The sequence below is a fragment of the Natator depressus genome, chromosome 2 (genome assembly GCF_965152275.1).
Source record: "Natator depressus isolate rNatDep1 chromosome 2, rNatDep2.hap1, whole genome shotgun sequence".
In the NCBI taxonomy this organism is placed as follows: Eukaryota; Metazoa; Chordata; order Testudines; family Cheloniidae; genus Natator; species Natator depressus.
In genome coordinates, this window is record NC_134235.1 from 74,990,718 (window position 1) to 75,014,440 (window position 23,723).

At 39.7% G+C, this 23,723-nt stretch overlaps 2 protein-coding genes across 3 annotated transcripts in view; one reads left to right on the forward strand and one right to left on the reverse strand.

The window, feature by feature from the left end:
* B4GALT6 (beta-1,4-galactosyltransferase 6) overlaps positions 1–11,778 on the forward strand; it is a 44,919-nt gene extending 33,141 nt beyond the window's left edge. For both annotated transcript variants that reach the window (XM_074944451.1, XM_074944452.1), the window contains exons 7-9: positions 2,367–2,489; positions 6,228–6,329; positions 8,272–11,778. In XM_074944451.1, coding sequence (XP_074800552.1) covers positions 2,367–2,489; positions 6,228–6,329; positions 8,272–8,419 — 373 coding nt within the window. In that variant the 3' untranslated portion in view covers positions 8,420–11,778. The remainder of the gene's footprint in view (positions 1–2,366; positions 2,490–6,227; positions 6,330–8,271) is intronic.
* A 1,423-nt stretch (positions 11,779–13,201) lies between these two features.
* LOC141981435 (transthyretin-like) lies at positions 13,202–23,065 on the reverse strand. The gene is made up of 4 exons (XM_074943109.1): positions 22,872–23,065; positions 20,701–20,831; positions 18,045–18,180; positions 13,202–13,664 (listed from the first exon to the last, which is right to left on the reverse strand). Exons 1-4 carry the CDS (start codon positions 22,938–22,940, stop codon positions 13,542–13,544), a joined length of 459 nt encoding a protein of 152 aa, XP_074799210.1. The 5' UTR covers positions 22,941–23,065; the 3' UTR covers positions 13,202–13,541.
* Positions 23,066–23,723: the final 658 nt, after the last annotated feature.

Here is a 23,723-nt window from a genome sequence, read left to right on the forward strand (position 1 = left end):
GCACATAAAGTTTGTGAAAAACCTTAGCCATAGTGAACATTCAACCTGCAATTTTATATTGGTAATGTTTTTCCTTTACATTATTAATTCTAAATTTCCACTTCTCTGCGGCTATCACTGATCCAGTTGCTCCAGATAACTTTTGTAATTTGTTTCTCCATACCTGTGTGTGTGTGTGTGTGTGTGTGTGTGTGCTTGCTGTGTTTGGAGTTCAGTTTGTCAAAAAGCCATTGAAAACCTTGAAAATCCTGGGCCTGTGCTACAGAAAACGTCACTGTGTTATGGCTTTTCAGAACATCAGTGGTCCACTGAGAACAATTAATTTAGTACATGAGAGGTAGAACAATCCAAAATTAGTACTGTAGAGATTGAGAGTCAGGAGTTTGAGTCCATTTTACTTTTTTGTCTGTTTGCTCATTGGTAAGTGGGGATAATAATCGTCCACTTATTGTCCATTCTTTGCTCCACATTATCTATAATAAAAGTAGGGCTGTATTATCTTCTCCATCAAGCAGCTCCCTCTCCCACAGCATCCAGAGGCAGCTATGGGTGGAAGGAAGCCTTGTTAGCACAATACCAGTGGAGTCCTGTGCAGAGGTGCCAGGGCCTCCTTGCAGATGGTCCTCATCTCCTTAGGGATCCATGTTTGGAGGAGCCACTTGGGGAGCAAACCCAGCTATTCTGGTTGGGATGAAATTGTCAGACATTTCTGAAAGGATCCTCAGAAGTTTCCTCCCTCTGTGATAGCTTGTGGGAGGTGGGATGATGTGTCTGGTCCAGTAACTGTAGGAGGCAGCAGCTAAAGGGAACATCCATGCTAATAATCTTTCACTGTACATACAGTGTTTGGAATCAGGAAATTACAACTCCTAAAATTTAAAGAGTGACTGACAGTAGTAATTTTAGCTATGTAGCCCTAGGTTGGGCAGCTGCTTATTACTTAACACTTGTGTAATGGTAGTCAACATGCATTTATTGTCAAGAAAAATAGTCTCTTGGTGCGAAAAGGGTTAAAATAATCTTGAACGTGATTAGCTGTGCTCTCCAAAAACTGAAACAAGGGAGGAATTTCCATTACTTTTAAAAATACTCCAGAATAGGCTAATACAGGGTCAGGAAAACTTTTTGGCCTGTCGGCCACATCGGTTTTCCAAAATTGTATGGAGGGCCAGTTAGGGGAGGCTGTGTCTCCCCAAACAGCCAGGCGTGGCCTGGTCCCCACCTCCTATCCGATGGCCCCCCCCCCCCCGCTTCTCACCCCCTGATGGCTCCCCCTGGATTCCTGCCCCATCCGACCCCCCCCCCCCCGTCCCCTGACTGCCACCCCCTGCTCCATGTCCCCTGACCACCCCCGGACTCCCCACCCCTGACTGCCCCCTGCCGCCCCATCCAACCCCCCGCGCTCATTCCTGACTTGCCCCCCTGGGACCTCTGCCCCATCCAACCACCCCTTCTCCCTGTTCCTTGACTTCCCCCCACCGCCCCATCCAACTCCCTCTCTCCTTCCTGACTGCCCCCCCGGGACCCCTGTCCCATGCAACCCCCCTTTCCCTACCCTCTGATGTCCCTCCCCCTATCCACACCCTCGCCCCCTGCCCTCTATCCAACCCCCTCTGTGCCCTTACCACGCTGCCTGGAGCACCGGTGGCTGGTGGCGCTACAGTTGTGCTGCCCAGAGCACCGGGTCAGGCCGTGGCTCTGCAGCTGCGCTGCCCGGCCGCCCAGAGCGCTGTGCCGGCGGTGCGGCGTGCTGAGGCTGCGCGGGAGAGGGAACAGCGTGGGCGGGGTCAGGGGTGAGCCTCCTGGGCCAGGAGCTCAGGGGCAGGGCAGGAGGGTCTCGCGGGCCGTAGTTTTCCCACCTCTGGGCTAATATAAGGTGTTAAACTGCTGGATTTTTTTTTCAGTTTTACATGTTTTGTAGAATACATTAATGGACTGGAAATATTGCTGACATATCAGCTTTTACTGCTGACTCAGGTGAAGAGAACTTTTTCAACTCAATAGTGTCAAAATATCATATTTTGAAAGCTGTGTTTTACAGTCCCTTCAGCTGTAAGTCGGTCTTTTTTCCTAAAACCAGCTACCTGAAGCCTGGGTTAAGCTGCTGTTTCATGGGATACTTGCCTGCTGTTGTCTGTTCCACAAATGAAAGCCCTTATTACAAATATTTAGTTTCCACATTCTTTGCTAATACCAACTTTCATTAAAAAAGATCTGTAAAGCATTTTTCCTGATAGGTATATTGAACATCTACGCATACACTAGATTTTTTTTTTCCTGCAAGATATGGAAGCAGTTGTTCAAACAGGATTTTTACTTCCTTAAATTCAGTCAATAGAATAAAATTTACTTGCTTTCATTTTCAGTCTTCCGTACAATGAGTTCTTTGGTGGTGTAAGTGGACTGACAGTGGAACAATTCAAAAAGATCAATGGATTTCCAAATGCTTTCTGGGGATGGGGAGGAGAAGATGACGACCTTTGGAATAGGTGAGTGTTCATAGTACATTTTATAAGACATGAGCTCCTGAACAGTGATGTTCAAATTTTTTCACTGTTAAAATATCTAAGTTAAGAAAAGTTTGCAGAGGCTTATTTGAGTTAGCAGGTGTTTGACTCTTTATAATGTGTTTTTTGTTGTATTAAATTAAAAGGTGTGTATTCATTATTATTGCACTGACCGTGTGCTTTATAAAGAAAGATATAGTCTCTGCCCTGAAAAGCTTAAACGCCAGGGGGCAGACTTTCAGAAGTGCCTAAAGTGCCCAACTCCCATTGACTTTCAATGGAATTTGGGTACCGACTTGCACTTTCTCCCTTTGAATATCTCCCCCGAAGTGGATGTACAATGTGTGCTGGGGGGAGCCAGATTACGACATTAGCTATTTTAAAAAAGAACTGTAATTAAATGGAACAATGCTAATTAGATTTTTTTTGAAGTGTTCAAATTTCAAAATCATGTTTCTGATATAGCTCCCCTTAAATAATATGTTCTGAAATTTTAAAGAAATATATATGAAGGGTTTTCTGCTTGGTTTGTTGATGATTAAAAGGCTCTTTTGGGTGGGTCTAGTAGTGTAACCTTTGGGTGGGCTAGAATGTATTGCCCCTTTCCTAGTGCTTCAACACAACTCCTATAGAAAAGCACATGGAGACCCAGAATTCATTCCTTGAGGATTTTCGGCAAGGTTTGCACAGGGTCAACCTCTCCCCCACACAATCAAGTCCAAAAAGAAGAGGAAAAATTAGCTTAATTCTTTAGTATCAACTTTATAAAAAAATATAATGATAAAGAAATATCTTAATTTCTACTAAATGACAAGATTACTTCATAATCCACATGCATTATCTTCATAGTTATACATAAATATATATACAAAAATTAAATCTGAAAGGTTAGCCCCACAGAAAGACAGTGAGATGTACCTGAGAGGTCCAAAAGCTTAGGCTGAGTTCACTTGAGTCTCAGTTACAGTCCTTGTTCATCAACTGTATGCGCCATATAGTCTCATGAGTCAAAAGCACTGCAATAGGAAAATATATATGACTCTTTCCCTGTCAACACATTTAAATGAGGAAAGAGTTTGTGAACCATGCCAGTGAAGACAATTTGACTAAAATAACATTCAAGGTATACAATTAAAAAAATAAAGTTTTCCTTCCAAATTTCTCCTATAACTAACACTGCTGGTGCTTCCCTGTTGGAAAGTTAACAATATCACCAACCTGCTGCAAAATGCTTCAGAGTTAGGGGAAAACAGCTTGCTTTCTGTTCCTATGGCTGAGCTTCTTCCAGCCACCACACAGCTGCCTTGACTACTTGCCCTGACTCAGTGGAGTTTTAGTCCACCTACAGGAAGCCTATTAGGTATGCCCAAAACTATCACACCAAGTTCCAGAAAGTTCTGGACATGAATGCTGATTGTACATCTGCCTAGCAACAATGACCCAGACACCATTCCTTCCTTCCATCCCTGCCTCCCAGGTCTCTTAAAGAGATGTCTCCCTATTAGGCATGAATGTTACAATAGGAATAACACCAAGCATATTTGTGCTTCTCTCCCCTTTTTTTCTGTGCATGTGCTTCCCCCCCGCCCCCCCCGCTTTGCTGCTGCTGTTGCTACTAAAAACCTTCTTACGGTGTCTGGGGAAAAGCTTGCACATAAGTTGCTTCCATGTCCAAGAGCAGTGTATGAGTGACGTCATGCTATCCTATGACAGAGTTGTAGTTGACCATCAAAAGAACAGTGAAATTGACAATATAAAAACTCCATTAAATGCTCACAGTAAACAAACTTGTAAAAAGTTATTTTTGTTAATTTGTTAATTTTTATGATTAAATTATATGTAAACTAACAGGTACGGTGGAGTCGCAGCTTACGCGGGGGTTAGGTTCTAAAGTCAGCACGTAAGGCTAAAATCACGTATAGTCAAAATTACCCTTGAAAATCCATTAAATCGCCCATAAAGTACAGTATACTGTACATGGTTGTGTATACAACCTGTACAGTAATATTTATAATGTATACAGTAATGTACAGTATATAATGAGTACATATGCAAAATATAATTTTACAGTACTGTATTTTTAATTACAGGGGGTAATTACAGGGGGTTGTCAGGGCTTGATGTCGATCCAGGGGACAGAGGTGGTGATGAGCTTGGGTGACGGAGAGCGAGTCGTAGACGAAGTGGTTGGCTCTGGTTCAGCTTGAGAAGTTGATTGCATAGGCTCATCTGCTGCTGGTAGTTTTTCCTTGAAAAACATGGTGATCGGCAACTGTGGCTGTTGTCTCTTGAGCTGCTCAAACATTTCTTGATACAGTCTCAGATAGTCTGTAATACTACGTGTGATTATGAGGCTTCGTTCCATAGAGGGATCGTATTCAGAAATTAAATCAGTCAGGTGTTTCGCTGCTTGGAACACTTCAGCAAATTGGGCTTTTCTTTCTGATTTTGAAGTGTAAGTGCGGTTGGGCATTTTTTTCCAGAAGAGCCCAGTCTCGTCAGCATTAAAAACTTGTTCTGGAAGATAGCCCTTTTCTTCTATGATTTTCTTTTATTGTTTGGGGTAGGCTTTTGCTGCCTCTTCATTGGCAGATGCAGCTTCCTCAGTAGTCTGCATGGTTTTGAGGTTGAAGCGGTTCCTAAAACTGTTAAGCCAACCTTGGCTGGCTTTGAATTCCTTCTCATCAGACCGCTGTCCCTCTTCGGTGGGAGGTTTGAACAGCACATAGAGGCTAAGAGCCTTTTCTTGCAACCTGTTGCCATCGATAGGCACACGTTTACGGTTCATGTCTTTCAGCCATAAGTTTAATGCCTTTTCAGTCTTCACTAAAGTCTTATCATGCACCTGGCTTGTCACCTTAACAGTTAGTGGAGCACTTGATGCCACGGCTTGACGAATTTCTCTCTCTCGAATCTTGATGGCACGGATACTAGATTCGTTGCGGCCCTATTTATGCGCCACATTGGAGACCGACATACCGTCTCTCAATAAGTCCAACACAGCCAGTTTTTCCTCAGCGTTGGAACAGATCACTGTTTCTTTGGTTGAGCACCAGATGAAGTAGTTGGCTTGTGTTTAGGGGCCATGTTGTATGAAAAATACGCACAGTATCTTTAAACACTAGAATCACACTCAGCGTGGCAAGATGCTCACACTATGAGAGGCACATGGGAACTGAGACCGACTCAGGGAACAGCAGATTCGCATCTCCCATCTCACGCTCACTCCAGGGCATACACTCATTGAGTGGAATGGTGGGCGGAATTTCCCGGACTGTTTACAGGTATCTTGTTGTTTTTATTTTATTATTTTTGCTGAGCACGTATAGTTGAATTTGCGTAAGTTAAATGTGCGTATGATGCGACTCACCTGTATGTAGTTCTAAAAGGAACAGTCTTATGTAACAAAAGTATATCCCATGTTTCTACTCTTATAGCCCTCATCATTTCCATATGCTCCCACTCTGTCATTTCTTACTTTGCTTGGGACGGGGGCCTGGTTGCTATTTGTCACTGTATATATTGCACTGTTTGTTTAAATTAAAAATTAAAAACAGTAAAGCAAAGGTCATATCTTTTAGTGGAAAAGTTGTTAGCAAATGGAAGAGTTGGCTTAAAATCTGAACACTAATGCAATTTTTTTCACTTTTGCTGCAAGTCACAATTTTTTTTATAAATTCATTTTTGTTCATACACTTATCTTTAACTATTGTACTGTAGGGTTCATTATGCTGGATACAATGTAACAAGACCGGAGGGAGACCTAGGGAAGTACAAGTCCATTCCTCATCATCACAGAGGTGAAGTCCAATTTTTAGGACGGTAAGAAAAAGGGCAGTGTGTTCAAACATTAAAACCTAAGGAATACAGAAGATTTTATCTGGAGCGTATTCTCACACACACACACACACACACACACACACACACACACAGAACTATTAATAAACTTCTGTGAGCCTTTTGTAAGATGCTATCCGGACTTATTTTGATACATTCCATTTTTCAAGGGACATATAAACTTCAAATCTAGTTTATTTAAAATGGCTAAATTCAGGTGAGATAGCTACTGTGTGAGCTCTTGCTTATTTCTGTGGTTTTAAAATAACATTTTCCTGCTTTTGTTTTGTTTTGTTTTTAGTTTTTGTCCCCCCTTTTCCCCACCAACCCACTGTTAATGTGTGGTACTCACACAACAGGGGATATTGACCACGTAAGGAAAACAACAAAGCTAACTTCACAAAGTACAGTGAACAAAGGAAGTAAACTGAAAAGAAAATATTCTCCCCTAACCTTTTTGCTATCGCAGTCTGATATCTTTCTTATAATAGCTTAAAAAATTGCTGGCAAAAGCCTGATTAAATTGACAGTGTGTCTCAGTGATCAGTAACATGAACGTATTTGTATAGGTGGAAGTACAAGAGATGTGGTTTTTGAACTTCTGGAGAGTATATACATAAAGAGCTTTCCATGATTTATTATGGAAACACTAATTATGGCTCCATAGTTAAGGTTGAGCTGAGGTTTTTGCACATAAAACAGTGATTGATTTCCCACCTCTTATGTATGAAAAATACTGTGTATCCTTACGAACATTTCTATACTTTCTCTCAGTACTGAATTATTTTTTAGGAGAATGTACAAATACATCTGTTGAATAGTGAGTTAAAATTAATTTAAAATGGGTTATTTAAGAAATTTAGCACACTGTCAACTCTTATCATCCCTAATAATCTGAACAATGAAATAGCACGCTCCAAGTATTTCATATTATTAAAAATCATTGACATTTTGTGCATAAGGACCACTTCAAGATACTAGGTTGTAATTAAATTAGGATAATGATTAATATATATGATTATAGACCATACATAAATCTAAGTAAACAGCCCATGTCACTATTAGTTGGGGCTCTTGTGGCATTAAATAATCCAAGCAGTCACTCTTTCTAAAACTAATTTCGTGTTATGATTGTGTTCATTTTATTGAGTCAATGTCATGAGAGAAACTGAACTCATCTATCAAGAGTTGTCTTTGGTCGGTTAGTTGGCACTTCCTGTCACTGCTCCTTTGAAGTTATGTGGTGGCTGTATGCTAGTTAGAGCATCGGTGTTTAAAAGGCTCCCTGTGGCACTACTGGCTTGGCCATGCTTCATAGTGAGGCAGCACTGTCTGGGGAGCTGAGGGTATGTCTACACTGCAATTAAAAACCTGTGGCTGAATCACGCCAGCTGATTCAGGCTTACGGGGCTCAGGCTGCAGGGCTGTTAAATCGCAGTTTAGACATCTACGATTTGGCTCTAGAACTCTGCAAGATGAGAGAGTCCCAAAGCTCAGGCTGCAGCCCAAGCTGGAAAGTCTACACCACTATTAAACAGCTCCAGAGCCTGAGCCCCACCAAAGTTGGCTGGCATGGGCAAGCTGTGGGTGTCTAGTTGCAATGTAGACATTCCTAATTTGGGACCACAAATGCTAATATGCATTAATCACAATCCTATGTTGGCTGTTTAGTTAATCTCAATGTAGTTTGTCTAGGAATATGAACAGTACTTGAATGTCCATCTAATTTATAAAACTGCAAAAAATCATGCATTTAAAGCTGATGTTTGTAATTAGTATAAACAAAGTGCTCCCAGAGTGTTTTTTGTAAAATAGGGGTTTCAAAATAAATGATGACCCGTCGTTAATTACAATAACACAGTTGATATCAATTTAACATGTTTCTTTACAAACCTTTTTCCTCGTTCCTTCTCTCCTTACCCTGCAGGTATAAACTCCTGAGGTATTCCAGAGAGCGTCAGTACGTTGATGGGTTGAACAATTTAATATATGCTCCTAAAATACTCGTCAGTAGATTTTATAAAAATATAACTGTAAACCTCATACCAGAGCTAGCTCCTGTTAGAGACTATTGATGGAAGTGGAGTGGCAAGCTACAGTCCTGGAGTTCAAACTTGTAACACTGGAAAATACAAATTAAAGACATTAAAAGACCTTAAATTGGGTCTTTTTGACTATTAGATGAAGGATATTTGGGAAGAGAAGAAAAATGACTGCATATGTTACCATGCATTCTATTATGAAAAGAAATGCCAGCAGCTACTACTCAATGTTTACAGCATGGGACTACTAAATATTCAAGCCTTGTTTCACCATATTCTCTATCTTAAGCAACTCCACTATATATACTGCAGAAAACAGATCTGTAGCTTGTTTGGAAGCCAAGAGAGAGGCCTTTTCTCCCAGGCAATTTTTATAGTTAAAAACCATAATTTAAATGAATGCTTTTTGTTTCCTTTTTAAAATGCATTTTGTAAATATGTGATGTAAATTAATGTGCTCAAATAGCTTTTTTTAAATATGGTAAATTATGCTTCAGTATGTATTTAGTTATATTACTGCTTTCATTCTGTGTTCAGTAGCATGAAAGAACAAATGTAAATATTTGTGTTTAAACAAAGTTTATACCTGTATGAAATGATGGAACTATCAATAATGGATGGCCAGCTATGACTGTAAACTGTTATACGAGTTTTGAGCTTTAGGCCTGCTGCATATCTGTATAGAAGAATTAATTTAACATGTAAGCTTGCTAGGAAGAAAGCTTTTAATTTTACTTATTACTAGTAAAATCCTATGATTCCCTGCTTGCCATCTAAATCATAGTTTATGCATATTGCATGTACATTTTAGAAGAATCTTAAGGTTGTTGGATATCATGATATACAGGAACTCTTACTTTATTTGTCTCCACATGTGCCACTAGTGTCAATGTCAGGGATTTTATGCCTAAAACAGTGTGTTCAAGTCTGTGTATTGTAGTTTGGTATTATCTTCTTTTTTATTCCTAGTAAACAGCACTTTTATTCCTCAAGAATCAGAATAGCCAAAAATGTGTCTTCATTGGAAGACAAATGTAAAAGTTAATTTTTTAAAGAATTGATAGCAAAATATATTCCTAACCCTTATAGGGTGGGATTTTTAAAAGCACAGTGTTGGCCTAACTGCTCTATTGATTATGGTAGGATCAATGGGACCAGAATTAAGCCAGTGCTGAGTGCTTTTGAAAATCTCTCCCATAATATATTAATCAGCATAGATATTAAGGGTCTAATCCTGTGACGTGCTGAGCACTTCCTGTAAAGTGCTAAGCACCCTCAACTCCATGACTTGCAGTGAAATTGAGGGTACTCAGGACTGACCAGGATAGATCCCAGATAATTGTCTATTTTTGTGGTATTAAATGCATGAATATCTAGCCTCTCTGTTTTTATTCATCATAAATCTTAATTTCCTTTTGCTTTGCCTATATTGTTATGCTATCTAATAGCATCCCATTCAGAAACACTATCTTTGCCTAATATTTTTATACATCCATAGGTAATATGATGTGAGGAAGTAGTCTGAACCACTTATTTTCTCTGTTAATGTAACGCAAATCAGTTAAATGTTGACCAAGATGATCTAAGATATTATTTTGTTGACTGTCACAATCATTCAGTGATTTAGTAACCGAAGACTTTCTTCTGCTCCCCTGAAGAATAAAAAACAGTCCCCTGATAAATTATTTATTATATAGTGTTCCTGCAAGAGTGCTGACAAGAAACACCAATCTAAACTCACTGCCCCCTTGTGTGCCTCCTGGATTTACCACAGCAGATGGTGGGATGCAGGTGTTTCAGTTTGTTTGCTGTTCGCACCTTTTCTTTTATGCCCATTCCAGGAGCAAGTTGTGCCCCTGGCCATTCTTTAATGAAAGTTGTGAGTACACTTGTAGACATTCCAATAATTTGCAGAAAGGTGGTAATTACTGATTTGATTGAGATAGTTGAAAGCAGGCTGTACGAGATATTTCATATTGTATTGGAATGATCTTTAAATCTAGTCAATATAGTATGCTATAGAAATTATTTAATGTACAGGAAAAATAACAAAAGATTAACATCAACTAAACAAACCCTTAAAACAAGCATGCTTGAGTTTTTGTATTACTACTTGATATATTTCTGTAATTGAGCATACTGAATATTTTGAGAGGCAGATGGGTAGATGTGAACTCATAACTAGTATACTAAATAAGCAGCTATATTCTCAAAGTAAATTTGGTGTTATATCCATATGTCACATTAGCTGAAAACATTTCTTCAGGATTGCTAAAAGGAATAACTTTTAAATGTCTGACTTTATTTTGAAGTGTTTTCTGGTATTCAGTACCATCAGTTTTAGCACCTTTGCTTATGATGCATCTTTTGGTAGTTTAGGTTTGTGCCTTGTTTCCCCAGTATGCTTTTATTGATGTGTCCATTTCTCAGTTATGCATGTGGAAGACATCCAGTGAAATTAATGTTTGTTTTGGGTTTTTTAATATCTCCTGGTGCATTTAAAAAATACACATGAATATGCTTCAGCCAAAGTCCTGGAACTTTGCAAAGTGTTGATTAATCATGTACTGTCTGAGAGAGAAAATGTTGTGATTTAATACATAGTCACAGTTGTATATAATTTAACATGCCCCGAACCTCTTATGTCCCAAATTGATACAGCTTACATTAAGAAAGATGTTTACCAACCACTTTTGCCAGGTAGGTACCTTTTTAGTATCAGAAAGTTTTAAAGGCTACCATCTTCTTATTGATATTACACCAAAATAATGTGTGTACACTCTGTCTGAACCCAGTACTGTTCTGTAGCAGACTTTAACATAACCAGTGCCTTCAAACAAAAGAAGTGAAGTGCAGAGCTGAGAGCTATGCACATTCCTTTTGATAACATATGCTTAATTGTAGTAAAACAGAAAAGAATATCATGCTGGTTTTTTGGTTCTGACAGACAGCAAATTTGACTGTTCCTCAACAGAGGACACGACATAGAAAAAATATTTTGAAGATTCTGAAGGGGTTTTACAAATTAAGAAGTAGAAATGCTATAAAAATACTAACAGTGTCTCAAGTCCAGTCAGTACACTAACGGATATTTTTCATCTAAATTTCCTTCCCATCTGCCATATTTTAAATTGAGAAAAATATAAAATTTAATATTCTCCTTGAAACCAAGAATATATTGACAAACGAATGCAAAATGTTTATTCTTAGATCTTTCAGGTCTATTTTTGTACTCTTCTGTTTAAAATAATATATTAGTCTTATAGTGGATTACAAACAAGCCAATTATAAAAATTTAAAAGGATACATTGCATATCAGCAAGAGGAAGTGTACTTAAGATTTTATTTTTAGAGGTATCTGAGGCAAGCTTATTGAAAACTGCACTGAAACAATTGCTGGCAATTTCCTATGTACTATCATATTTTTATTTTTGTTTTGTTCATGAAAATGTTTGTACTTTTTTATCATTGTCTTTTTTGAAATATAATGTTCTAAAGACTGTGTGGTTGTCTAATTTTTTTCCTTCTAGGCACTGTATTCTGTGGAAGTTTGCTCCTTCAGTGTATTTTATTTAGAAAAAATAAGCATTAGTTGAAGTGTCTGGTACAGTATTACTCCCACATTGACCTCACAGCTTGACGGGATAGGAAATTTCTTATTTGATAAGAACTGATCCTGTAGAAACCTTTTACAGATAAAATTGAAACATGTTTTCATAGCATGTTAAATTTTTAAAAAATAATTTAACTTTTTAAAATTGACAGCATAGATGAGAATTATTTGTGGCAGGACCTACTCTTTAAATTTTGCCCAGCATAATGCAGCCCTGAGCCTGACTTCTGATGTGTCTAAGTGCTATTGTATTACAATACATTGTTAAAACTGTTACAAAAATCTAAAAATGTTGTACCTCAGCTAATTAACAGATTTGATCTCCCACTGAAATGTTTGGAGTGAAATACAACAATTTAGTAATACTTTAGCTCTTATAACACTTTTCATGTGTTTAGATCTGAAAGTACTTGGAAAAAAATAAAGTGTGGTTCTCCAAAGATACTATATTGATTGGATTCTAACTAACAAGTTTCTTCTTCTTAGCATAAAACAGCACATCTGTCCTAGAAATATTCTAAACAGCTGTAAGTAGCAGGAAAATATCCCAGTATCAAGAGAGTTCACCCAAGCTTGGAATTATTAAACCTGGGAGCAGACAGAGGTCCTCATGTGTCAGTGGTTTCCCCCCTGCTCATCTGTCATTCATTTCTTTTAATTATTAATATTACAGTAGTAGCTAGAGCCCCCATCACAACTGTGGCCAAGTTTATATGTACTGTACAAACATAGGTAATGATCTCTGCATTAGCACTTGGGTTCTAAATGACATGCAAAAGGAGGAGAAGGACGATATCTGATGAAGTGGGTTTGAGCCCACAAAAGCTTATGCCCAAATAAATTTTAGTCTCTAAGGTGCCACAAGTACTCCTCGTTGTTTATACCTGTATACTGTTTTTCTTATTTACAATATGCATTTGCTGTTTAATTATATAAATATTAGCCATCCGTGAATGCCATACAACCTTGTCATTATTTGTAGGCTGATTTTGTCTTTTGTAGGCATAGCTGCAGAACTGGGACATCAGGGAAATCAGTGGGACACTGTGCAGGGGCTCCATGTTATTGCCTCTTTTGGTAGGGTCTGGACCAAAGTAAACAATGTACTAATGAAGATAATTCAGTAAATGTGTCTTGTTTCATAATTTTGTGTTTGAGAATTTCTTGCATTACAGAGCTATTTTGCTCACAGTTCTTTGTGATAAGGACTATGGGTTATCGGCCATATGGAAGATTTCAGTTTACTTTCAGTAAATGGAGTTTCAGTATAATTTTTTACAACCCTGAGTCAGTGTTCCTTCTGAACCGGAAATTTTTTTTTTTTTGAAAGAGTAATTGAAAACCTTTTTAAGAAGAAACATTTATTGACTTTACCAGAGTTAATACATTCACAAAATAAAAATCCATTGCATAGCAGTTTGCTTTTGAGTTAGTGTTTGAAGATGAAAAATGTTATGTGAGTAATAAGTATTGATTATTGCAGCCAAAAAGCAGAATCAATCTACAAATCTTAAATTGACCAATGCAGGACAATTTGCATTGCTAATGTGTAGTTCCGAATTCCTTTGGTTCACTAACTACAGCTGTAGTTGAGTAAGAAAAGGGACTGAGGAGAGCAGCAATAGTATAATGACGATAACCAGAATCATTAGCCTTGAATACCACCTAGAGAAGAGAGAGAAAAAAAACACTTGAGAGCTTGAAACATAGTTGTACATTTTTAAAGCCAGAAGGGACCATTGTGATCATCGTATCTGACCACTTGCATATCACAAGCCGTAGAATTTACCCACATTAATTCCAGCTTGAACTAGGGCAAATTTGTTAGAAAAAAGTCCAATCTTAATTTAAATCTCTCCAGTGATGGAGAATCCACCACAACCCTTCGTAACTAACCCTTGGAACAACTTACCCTCACTGTTTAAAAACTTGCTCCTTATTTCTTGTCTAAATTTGTGTAGCTTCAACTTCCAGTCATTGGATCTTGTGATAACTTTATCTGCTGAATTTGAAGAGCCCTCTATTTCCCCTCCCCCCACCCCGTAGGTATTTGTGGACTGTGATCGACTCACCCCTTAATCATGTCTTTGATAGGCTAAATAGATTGAGATTCATACGTCTATCACTATAAGATACATTTTACAATTCTTTAATCACGGCTCTTCCGTGAATCCTTTTTAACTTACCAATATCCTTCTTGAAGTGTGGCACAGTATTTCCGTAGCATTGCACCAGTGCCAAGTATAGAGGTAATATACCCTCTCTGCTCCTCAAGGTTCCCTTGTTTATACATCTAAGGATCTCATTAGCCCTTTTGGCCTCAGTATTGCACTGGGAGCTTATGTTCAGCTAATTCTCCATCATGCCCCTCCAGCCCTTTTTAGATCAGTTTCCCAAGGCAGAGTGCCCCATCCTGTAATTATGGCTTGTATTCTTTGTTTGTTAAATCTGGCTGAATTAAAACATAGTGTGTTTGCATCCAACTTACCAAGTGATCCAGATGGCTCTGTCTGTGACCAGTCCTCTTTATTACTTCCCAGTTCCCAAATAACAAGCTGTGCCTCAAAACTATTGTGTAGATTTAACGTCAAGTTTAAATTTTGGAAGCATACATATTGTCTAATGTTTTGATGACAATTTTCTGTCACTGTTTTTACATTTTGTGAATTATATAAAGCTAGTAAAATATGTACAAGACCTTATAAATCAGTGTTACAGTACAGAGACAACGTTTGATGTGCTTTTTGATCATGAGGTATTGTTGACCATTTGTGAACCCTATGAGGGACTGATGTTTGTGCTCTTTGCTCTCAGCAGACTCTAAGGTTTTGTAACACAGCATGATGGCCCTTCTGTTATTGGGGCTAACCGTGTAATTGAAAAAAGGTGATTATAGAACTATATCATATGAAATCTGGGCTCAGTGAGATATGGTGGGGAAGGGTGTATGGATGCATGTCTTTAGGAGGGAGAGGAATCCTGGAGAAGGATTAGTCAGAGAAACTATGCTAGTGAGTAAAGATTTGTGGAAAGAAAGAAACCCTGGAGAGGGGTAAACTGGCAAAAGAAGAGGCCTGGAGCAATGCAGTGGAGGTGTGGGAGTGTGGCCAGAGTTGACACTTGTACTTATTTAGGGACGCTTCAGAAGGAGGTTCAACAGAAAATGGAAGCAACCTCTTTCCCCTCACACAGCCTCATGTCCTTGGTAAGGGTAAGGGTTAGGGCACAGGAATTGTCCACACCACTACTGTAAGTGTGTATCCTTGTGTTGTCAAAAAAAAAGGGTTATTGAGACAATGGAGGGCAGTTGAAGATTACCAAGCCTGGAGAGAGCTGGGAGACTGCTTTGTTACTTGAAAATGAGAGAATTTTTACTGAGATTTGGCGGGATGGTTAAACCTCAGATTACTCCATCCACCAGGGAGACTGCAGACCACTAGCTGAAGAGGGGAAAATGAAGCACCAACAGCGGAAAGATAAGCCCATTACAGGGTAATAGATGACCATTACATGTCTGTGTTGATGGTTCTTTTGTGTTGTGTTCCATTCAATGTATAACACTGTTAGGGGAAAAAGAAACGGAGGACTTGTGGCACCTTAGAGACGAACAAATTTATTTGAGCATAAGCTTTCATGAGCTACAGCTCACTTCATCGGATGCATAGAATGGAACACACACACACACTGGAAGTTGCCATAGAAACTGTAAGAGGCTAATTAATTAAGATGAGCTATTATCAGCAGGAGGAAAAAAACTTTTGTAGTGATAAGATGGCCCATTTAGACAGTTGACAAGAAGGTGTGAGGATACTTAACGTAGGGAAATAGATTCAATATGTGTAATGACCCAGCCACTCCCAGTCTCTATTCAAACCCAAGTTAATGGTATCTAGTTTGCATATTAATTCAAGCTGAGCAGTTTCTTGTTGGAGTCTGTTTTTGAAGCTTTTCTGTTGCAAAATTGCCACCCTTAAATCTTTTACTGAGTGGCCAGAGAGGTTGAAGTGTTCTCCTACCGGTTTTTGAACGTTATGATTCCTGATGTCAGATTTGTGTCCATTTATTGTTTTGCATAGAGACTGTCCAGTTTGGCCAATGTACATGGCAGAGGGGCATTGCTGGCACATGATGGCATATATCACATTGGTAGATGTGCAGGTGAACGAGCCCCTGATGGCGTGGCTAATGTGATTAGGTCCTATGATGGTGTCACTTGAATAAATATGTGGACAGAGTTGGCATCGGGCTTTGCAAGGATAGGTTCCTGGGTTAGTGTTTTTGTTGTGTGGTGTGTGTGGTTGCTGGTGAGTATTTGCTTCAGGTTGGGGGGCTGTCTAAGCGAGGACTGGTCTGTCTCCCAAGATCTGTGAGTGAGGGATCATTTTTCAGGATAGGTTGTAAATCTTTGTTGATGCGCTGGAAAGTTTTTAGTTGGGGGCTGAAAGTGACAGCTAGTGGCGTTCTGTTATTTTCTTTGTTGGGCCTGTCCTGTAGTAGGTGACTTCTGGGTACTCTTCTGGCTCTGTCAATCTGTTTTTTCACTTCAGCAGGTGGGTACTGTATTTTTAAGAATGCTTGATAGAGATCTTGTAGGTGTTTGTCTCTGTCTGAGGGATTGGAGCAAATGCGGTTGTATCTTAGAGCTTGGCTGTAGACAATGGATCGTGTGGTGTGTCCTGGATGGAAGCTGGAGGCATGTAGGTAAGTATTGTGGTCAGTAGTGTCTAAATGGGCCATCTTGATTATCACTACAAAAGTTTTTTTTCTTCTGCTGCTGATAGCTCATCTTAATGAATTAGCCTCTTACAGTTTGTATGGCAAATTCCACCTTCTGTGTGTGTGTGTGTATGTGTGTGTGTATATATATATAATATTCTTAATATATGTTCCATTCTATGCATCCGATGAAGTGGGCTGTAGCCCATGAAAGCTTATGCTCTAATAAATTTGTTAGTCTCTGAGGTGCCACAAGTCCTCCTGTTCTTTATTTAAAAAAAAGTTTGTCATCTTTCTGCTATGTGCAGTATGTAAACCACCTGAGCATTTAGGAGTGGGAAAATGAACAATTAAGGGAGCTGATATGGGGTGGGGGGCTGCTGACCTATTACTGTGGCTCTTTGGCAATGTACACTGGTAAATTCTGCCTCCTTCTCAGGTTCAGGTTGGCTACTCCTGAGCTAAGGGATTGTTTCCCTCTTCATATTGTACCCAGCAGTAGAAATAATTTGGGATGGTCAAACTGATAGCTCCAAGCTGTTTGTCTGTTGGCTGCTGGCAAAGTGTTTTCAGTGGAGGGGCCTCCATTCTGGAACTTAACATCCTCTTCTCCAAACCTTGAAGCAACAGAGCTTGAGGCTGGAGATTTTCAGAGCAGTTTCCAAAACTGATGAATTTCTTCAAGATTTCTTGGTTGTGAGTGGGGTGGGGGAGAATGAACTGAAAAAGGACTTAGCTTGGAATATTGTTGATATTAAACCATTTTATAATGTCTATAGACTTTAAATAACTGTGTTGCATGCAGGTAGAGCATTGAATCAACTTTTCTTTAAAAATCTAAATAAAATCAATTGCATATGAAGCTGCTGTACTAGTACCACTGTGTGGCAAACATCACTAACAAAAGCATTAGTGATGGGCCAAGGAAAATATGGAACCTTCCTCTTCCTCACTAGACTGAGGGAGAAATAGCCCTGTTGTTCTTCCCCCACAAATGCCCCAAAGACCTAGGAAGACCACTGGGTAGCTGCAGAAGTGAGGGGTGGGGGGAAGTCCCTAGATGAGAAACAAGTCTAGGAGCCTGCTGAGAGCAAATGGGAGGCTAGTTCTGGGGTATTTGGTGTGTGGAAATTCCTGTGGAGCTCTGAGTTTGCAAATTTGAACTGCTCAGTGAACCGGAAGGTGTTAAGTCTTTGGCAAAGTCTTTGAAACTGGAGAGCAGTAAATGGACACAGTTATTAATTAAACCCTCTACAGTTAACACAGCCGCCTTCTTTGCAATTATAGGTCCTCTTTTAAATGTGAAATAGAAGTATAATGAATACTCACATCAGCATGTTCATGGAATGGGTTAAGGCCAAGTCCCTTCCAGTAAGTGACTGTGTCAAACTCAATCTTGTATAACCCTGTTACAAATTGTTTCTCGGTTGTAAGCTCATGGATCTCGCCATATTCATTGGTTTTTCTGCATGAGAGCAAGATAGTATATATTTATTTTCGTGTTCAGATGTCTGAAAGAAAGAACCAATATGTAGCATTGAACTACAATGACATTCTGTAGCCAGACATCTGGGAAAATGCTGACTGGTCATCTGAAATAACTTGTTCCTTTCTGTACTGTGGAGGCCTCACAAAGTCTGTCCTTGCATCTAGATCTCCCATGCATACCACAAAGTATGTCTGGGCTGTAGAAGCTTCTTTATTGTTACTGCCGCAAAGATTGGAGGTAAGGCAAAAGAAACCTGGCATGGGTGTTTGCTGCCTTCTGATAAGGCTGTCAGGCTGAGTCCAGAGTTGTTTAAATGTTACTTCAGAGCCAGCAGGGGGCACACAAGAAAAACTCACCGGTGGCCTAAGAGTGCATAACTCCCATGATGTTTTAATAAACCCATTTAAACTAGTGGTTATTTACCCTATTATTTATTAATACTTCACATAAGGTTGTTCCTAATTTTGTCTTTTTAGGAGAGTACTTTGTTCTGGTTTATTTACAAGAATTATTTGAATTACACTGAGGTTGCCATAGGTTTGACCAAGAGTATAGTCTTGTGAAATCTTTTTAGTCCATTGAGTTGTCTGACCTTCACAAGCAGATAGACTAATTTAAACAAACCTATCAGGACATTAGTATTGTCTAGAAACTGCAGAGCTTTAAGTGCTAGCTGATGTGGAGTCTGTATTGAATTTTGTCTCCTGGCTTAACGTAGCTCCTCTTAAAAACACTCTATTTCCACTTAATCAGTCCTATAATGTGGGAATTAGTGATCCGATATTGGTGGATAGTATGACACTCGTATTTTATATTCGTGTTTCACTCATCTCCATCCATTGTTTAAAGTTCTGAATGGTGAGACTCAGTCTCTAAATTTCTTCATTTCAATAAAAGGTAAATGCTAATCAGTACATCAACTGACACATTCAAGTCCCTCATTTGTTTTAGTATAAGACAAGGAAATTCAGCACTTAATGATAAACCATCTAGGAACCTGTTAAATCACAGATGCCATATGCTTTCAAGCCCGTTCTTAGAATTTTTCCTGATTGATAGAAAAAGTAGACAAACATTTTATCCTCCTACACTGATCACTTTCAAGCAACTCCCCATTTACTTTACAGACTTTCTCAACTATACCCTGATAACTCTTTTAGCTAAAAGTACAGTGATGGGCTCAAGTGGGCTTCTGAGAATCCCTTGTTAAAATTCCACTACCACACTGAAGTGAGCGTGGAAGTAATTTCTCTGTCTCTAATGAAGTTCAACTACTTACTGGGCTCTGCATTACCATCTCTGCCAAATAGATGGAATAAAAATACCACTGCATGTTCTTTGCATCAGATCTCAGGTTTTTTTAAATACCCTCAGAAACTGATCCTAGAGCATCCAACTCTCCCCCCCCCCGCACATACACCCACACAATGTTTGCACACACACCTGCCCACACATCTCAGTGCACTGTATTGTGTATACTACTAGTATAGTCAATATGTTTTTTAGGAATAAGTATACATACCTCAAGTGGCAGCATATGCTTTCAGCTGTTTACCACGTGCTCTTGCTTCCTTCTTTGGGTATGATGGCACATTTTGGTTTAAATGGGAAATCATAGGGCTGGATTTTCCATTCCCTTACCCCTACTTGATGTGATCCTATGCAGCCCTGGGCCATTAGGTTGGTCAGAGACTAACTCTTTAAACAATGTATTGGCACCTTTGTTCTAATACTTGGAGCACCACCACTATAAGAATTCCTTTGTGTAGCAACGTTGGAGAACTTGCATACGTTTGTGTTCTAGGCTCTTTACTGGTCTGAGGCTGAGATCCCATTAGTGGTGGATTCCTGCAGTGTGACGACTTTCACTATCCACTTTCTGAAATGATCCAGACTATTGTAGACTACTTGACAGAGGATAATGGTTTCCCTAGACTTTCTCCTGGAAGTTGCTATACTACCGATATCTTGAAACAATATATTTATGCTCCAGTGCAGGCAGAATTCTTAACTAGAGTTTTCAACTTCAAACAGATTAGAAGTCTCTTCTGACTATACTGTATTATCTTATGTAGAAATTGGTGGGCTTTCATTCTCTGCTAAAGCAGAGGTGGACTTCATGCTAAGAATTGACGTGCTTCTTATAGCCATAAAGTGATGTGTCATGAAGAGGGAAGAGTCAAACAGCAATTGATGGAAGAATAGTTTTCTATACCACATTTCATGCTGCCTGTGAGTTACCTCCCTTATGTTTACAATTTTTTCAAACCATTCAGGAGCCAGTGTGCTAGCTTTGCAGCTATAATTTACTTAGAAGAAGAGACTCCCACACAGAGTAAATATTTGGTGTAGGCATAAATTACCTTATTACTTCTCAGATTGTAACTAATGACATTATACATATATTTTTAAGATGAATGCATGTAAAATGTTTTCTAATATTTGGCCTCTTTCAATGCCTCCCTCACCCCCTTCTTATTGTATTATATGACTTACCCTGAACTTAAGAGCTGCCAGGTCCCATCATCAGCCTTTTTATATAATTTAATAGGTACACTGGAAGCTGGACTTCCTCTGACTGAATCTAGAATTTTCACAATAAGAGGGTGCTTGGAATCATGAGAGCCCTGCATGTAGGGAAAAGAGAGATTATATAGGAGTGATGGGCCATGATAAAGCACGCCCCTTAGAAATTTCATTTTTTAGAATTAGAAGATATCACATATTTTCATATACCAGGTACATAAGTTTACTGTATAATACGAAAATTTTGCCTGCAGGATCACAGGGAGAGAGCATATGCTGTACCCTACAAAGGGGTGCACGCCTCATGTGCACTGCGAACCTGTCCTCAGAGATGGAATGCCTCTCAGCAATCTCTCTGGGGTGATGCAGTTCTGATTAGCATCCAGTGCAGAGTTATTGCTAACTGGCACAACCAAGCCACAGATGACCGAATAAAAGTTTAATCCTGGAAACGGGGAATGGTGATGGTTTGGAATCCAGCAATCTGATCTCCTTGTTTTAGTGTGGGGGCTGGAGGAGAGCTCTCTTGGTCAGGAGAGGCTTCCCGGTGGTCACATTATCCCATTCCTCCCTTCGTTCAACTGTCAGCTTGGCAAGCCGTGCACATGTGCTCTGTCTCGCTATCATAACCCCATTATGGGCCAGACTGTGGTCAGCCCTTGGGCAAGTGTGCACAGGTATAAGGTATAAGTAGCTTCCCCTGCACAAAGCCTACAACAATTATATTCCATGTGCTCGTTAGATCAGTGACTGCTTCCTCCCTGAGAAGCCAGCAACCCCAAAGGGAATGAGGATAAAACAAGACCATGCTCGTCTCATAACCCCTTAAGTAAAAAAAAAAAACCCTTAGAATTCTATGGTAGCTGCTGGTTAGTGATAACTACCGAGTCTGCTTAACCATTATTGGTTTCAAAAATCAGGTTTCAGTTTCTGATTTTTTTTTTTTTATTCAGAGAAAGGTTCTTATTCAAAAATTGTAATAACATAAACTGTGTGACCCCTTCCCTCACCTGTAATCCCTTCTGGGGACCTATGACAATCTACCTCACCTTTGGAGATCCTGCCACATAGCCTGAGAAAAACTCATCTATGAAACTAACAAACCGGAATAAACTCGGTGGCCCTGATTGACTTTCTCACTCCTTTCCCACTCTTCCCCACCGATTTCTAGGATGAAGAGCCTCCTGCCTGCTGAGGTTTCTGATGTCATCAGTGGGGCAGATTGTAGCAGGAGTTGTCAACTTCTATGGATAAAGGAGTTTCTTAGCCACCACCTCAGAAGCTTTGTCAGGGTGTGGAGGACAGGATAATTAAAAACATATGCACTAGCTTCCCCAAACATCAGAAGTGGCCCTGTGGAGCAGAGTGGGAGTTCAAGGGCAATGCTGCTGGGGGAGATCAACAGGCTACACAGTGTGTGGATCTCCAACATTTTTCAGAGCCACATGAGTGCCACCAGAAGTGAGAAGAGGGGAAACAGGGCCCTAGACTTGGTCCCAGGCCTCTTTCCGAGCAGGAGATATGGCAATCCACTCCAACTACAGAATGGTGATGGGGAGACCTGGAGCAATAAAGGAAGAGTGGGTAGAGAAGAGACAAAGCACCACTTCATTTCCCTTCTCTCCTGAGGTTGGAGCAAGAGCCATTACAGAAGGAATTAGCCGGTGAGTCAGTAGGCAGCAGTTGGCAGGCCTGCTGGGAGGTGAATTCTCATGTCATATGTCCACCCAACCAGTACTGCCCGTTGAGCTGATGATCAGCTGATGATGGCTTTGATGTCTTGTGAGGGGAGGAGTTGCTTCTCCACAGCCTCCCAAGGCTGAAACCATATTTGGGAGAGAAGGTCCTTTTTAGTGGCTGTTGAAATTATCCTGATAGCAGGTGCTACCTCCTATTACAGCCTATCTACTGCTTTCATCAAGATAAATAACTACAGCAAAGGGGGACGCACTTTTTTTGTAGAAATAAGAAAAGCGGTAGGAGAGTGCAGGGTCAACGCACAATATACAATTAAAATAAATGTAATAAAATAGGTTGATTTATCTTTAACTTATTCCAATTCTCCTCATTTTAAAAAAGAAAAAATGAGGTAGGTTACATCGATCTCACATGAAAGGCCACCTCAATACCAAAACACTTACCGGTGGTGCGGCTTCAGAGAAAACCACCAGTCCAGCTAAGAAAACAAGGAGCAAAGAACGAAAGGCCATTCTGCCTGCAGTCTCAGAGTCTCAGTGTCAGCAATTAGAAACTGATGGGATTTGGGATTTTTATACCCAATCCCCTCAAATTAGGCTGCTTATCAAGTGCTGTATGACTTCAAAGCTGCTGATTCTGATTGTTTACTTAGTAAATAGTAAGAGAATAAGTAACCCACACAAACATGAACTTTGCCTGTGGAGATTAGTCTGCTGCATTATCTTCTGTAAAATAACTTGGATCACATTTTGCATCGCTGATCCACTGATTACAATTACTTTATTGTAAATGGCCTATTCCCCTCCATGTTTCATGTTCTGTTTTATGTTGTGTTTGAATATGTGCTGTACTGTATGTGGTCTTGACAATGTGTGAGAAAGTAGATTTTCCTTCTCTCTTGCACAAAAATATCCTTTTCATTTTCAGTATGGATTTCATTCTTGTCATAGCATGGAAAATACTCTCATCCATAGAATCAGCAACCTCTGAGTTTATCTGATGAAAACTGTCACCCTTCTCTTTCTTTGTTGAAAGCAGTACTGAAGTCAAGGTGGACCACTCCATCTTCTTAGACTGCCTCTCCAGACTTGTGCAGCAGTGTCTGACCACCTCCTGTGATGCTTTCACTTTGCCTATTTCTCATCCATGCAGATGGCTTTTGGCCATCTAACTACCTGTTTTCAGGGTACAGTCAAATTGTGATCTAAATACGGTCATTTATTCCTGCAGTAAATGTATGGCCAAAATTAACTGCATGTGGAAAGGTGCCCTATAGAATTGGAAGTTATTTCTTT

Coding starts and splice junctions, on each gene's coding strand:
- LOC141981435 (XM_074943109.1), bottom strand. CDS start 22,940: ATGGCCTTTCGTTCTTTGCTCCTTGTTTTCTTAGCTGGACTGGTGGTT. Junction 18,181..20,700: donor TGGCAGCTCTTAAGTTCAGG/GTAAGTCATATA, acceptor GCTCTCATGCAG/AAAAACCAATGAATATGGCG. Junction 13,665..18,044: donor CATTCCATGAACATGCTGAT/GTGAGTATTCAT, acceptor TCTCTTCTCTAG/GTGGTATTCAAGGCTAATGA.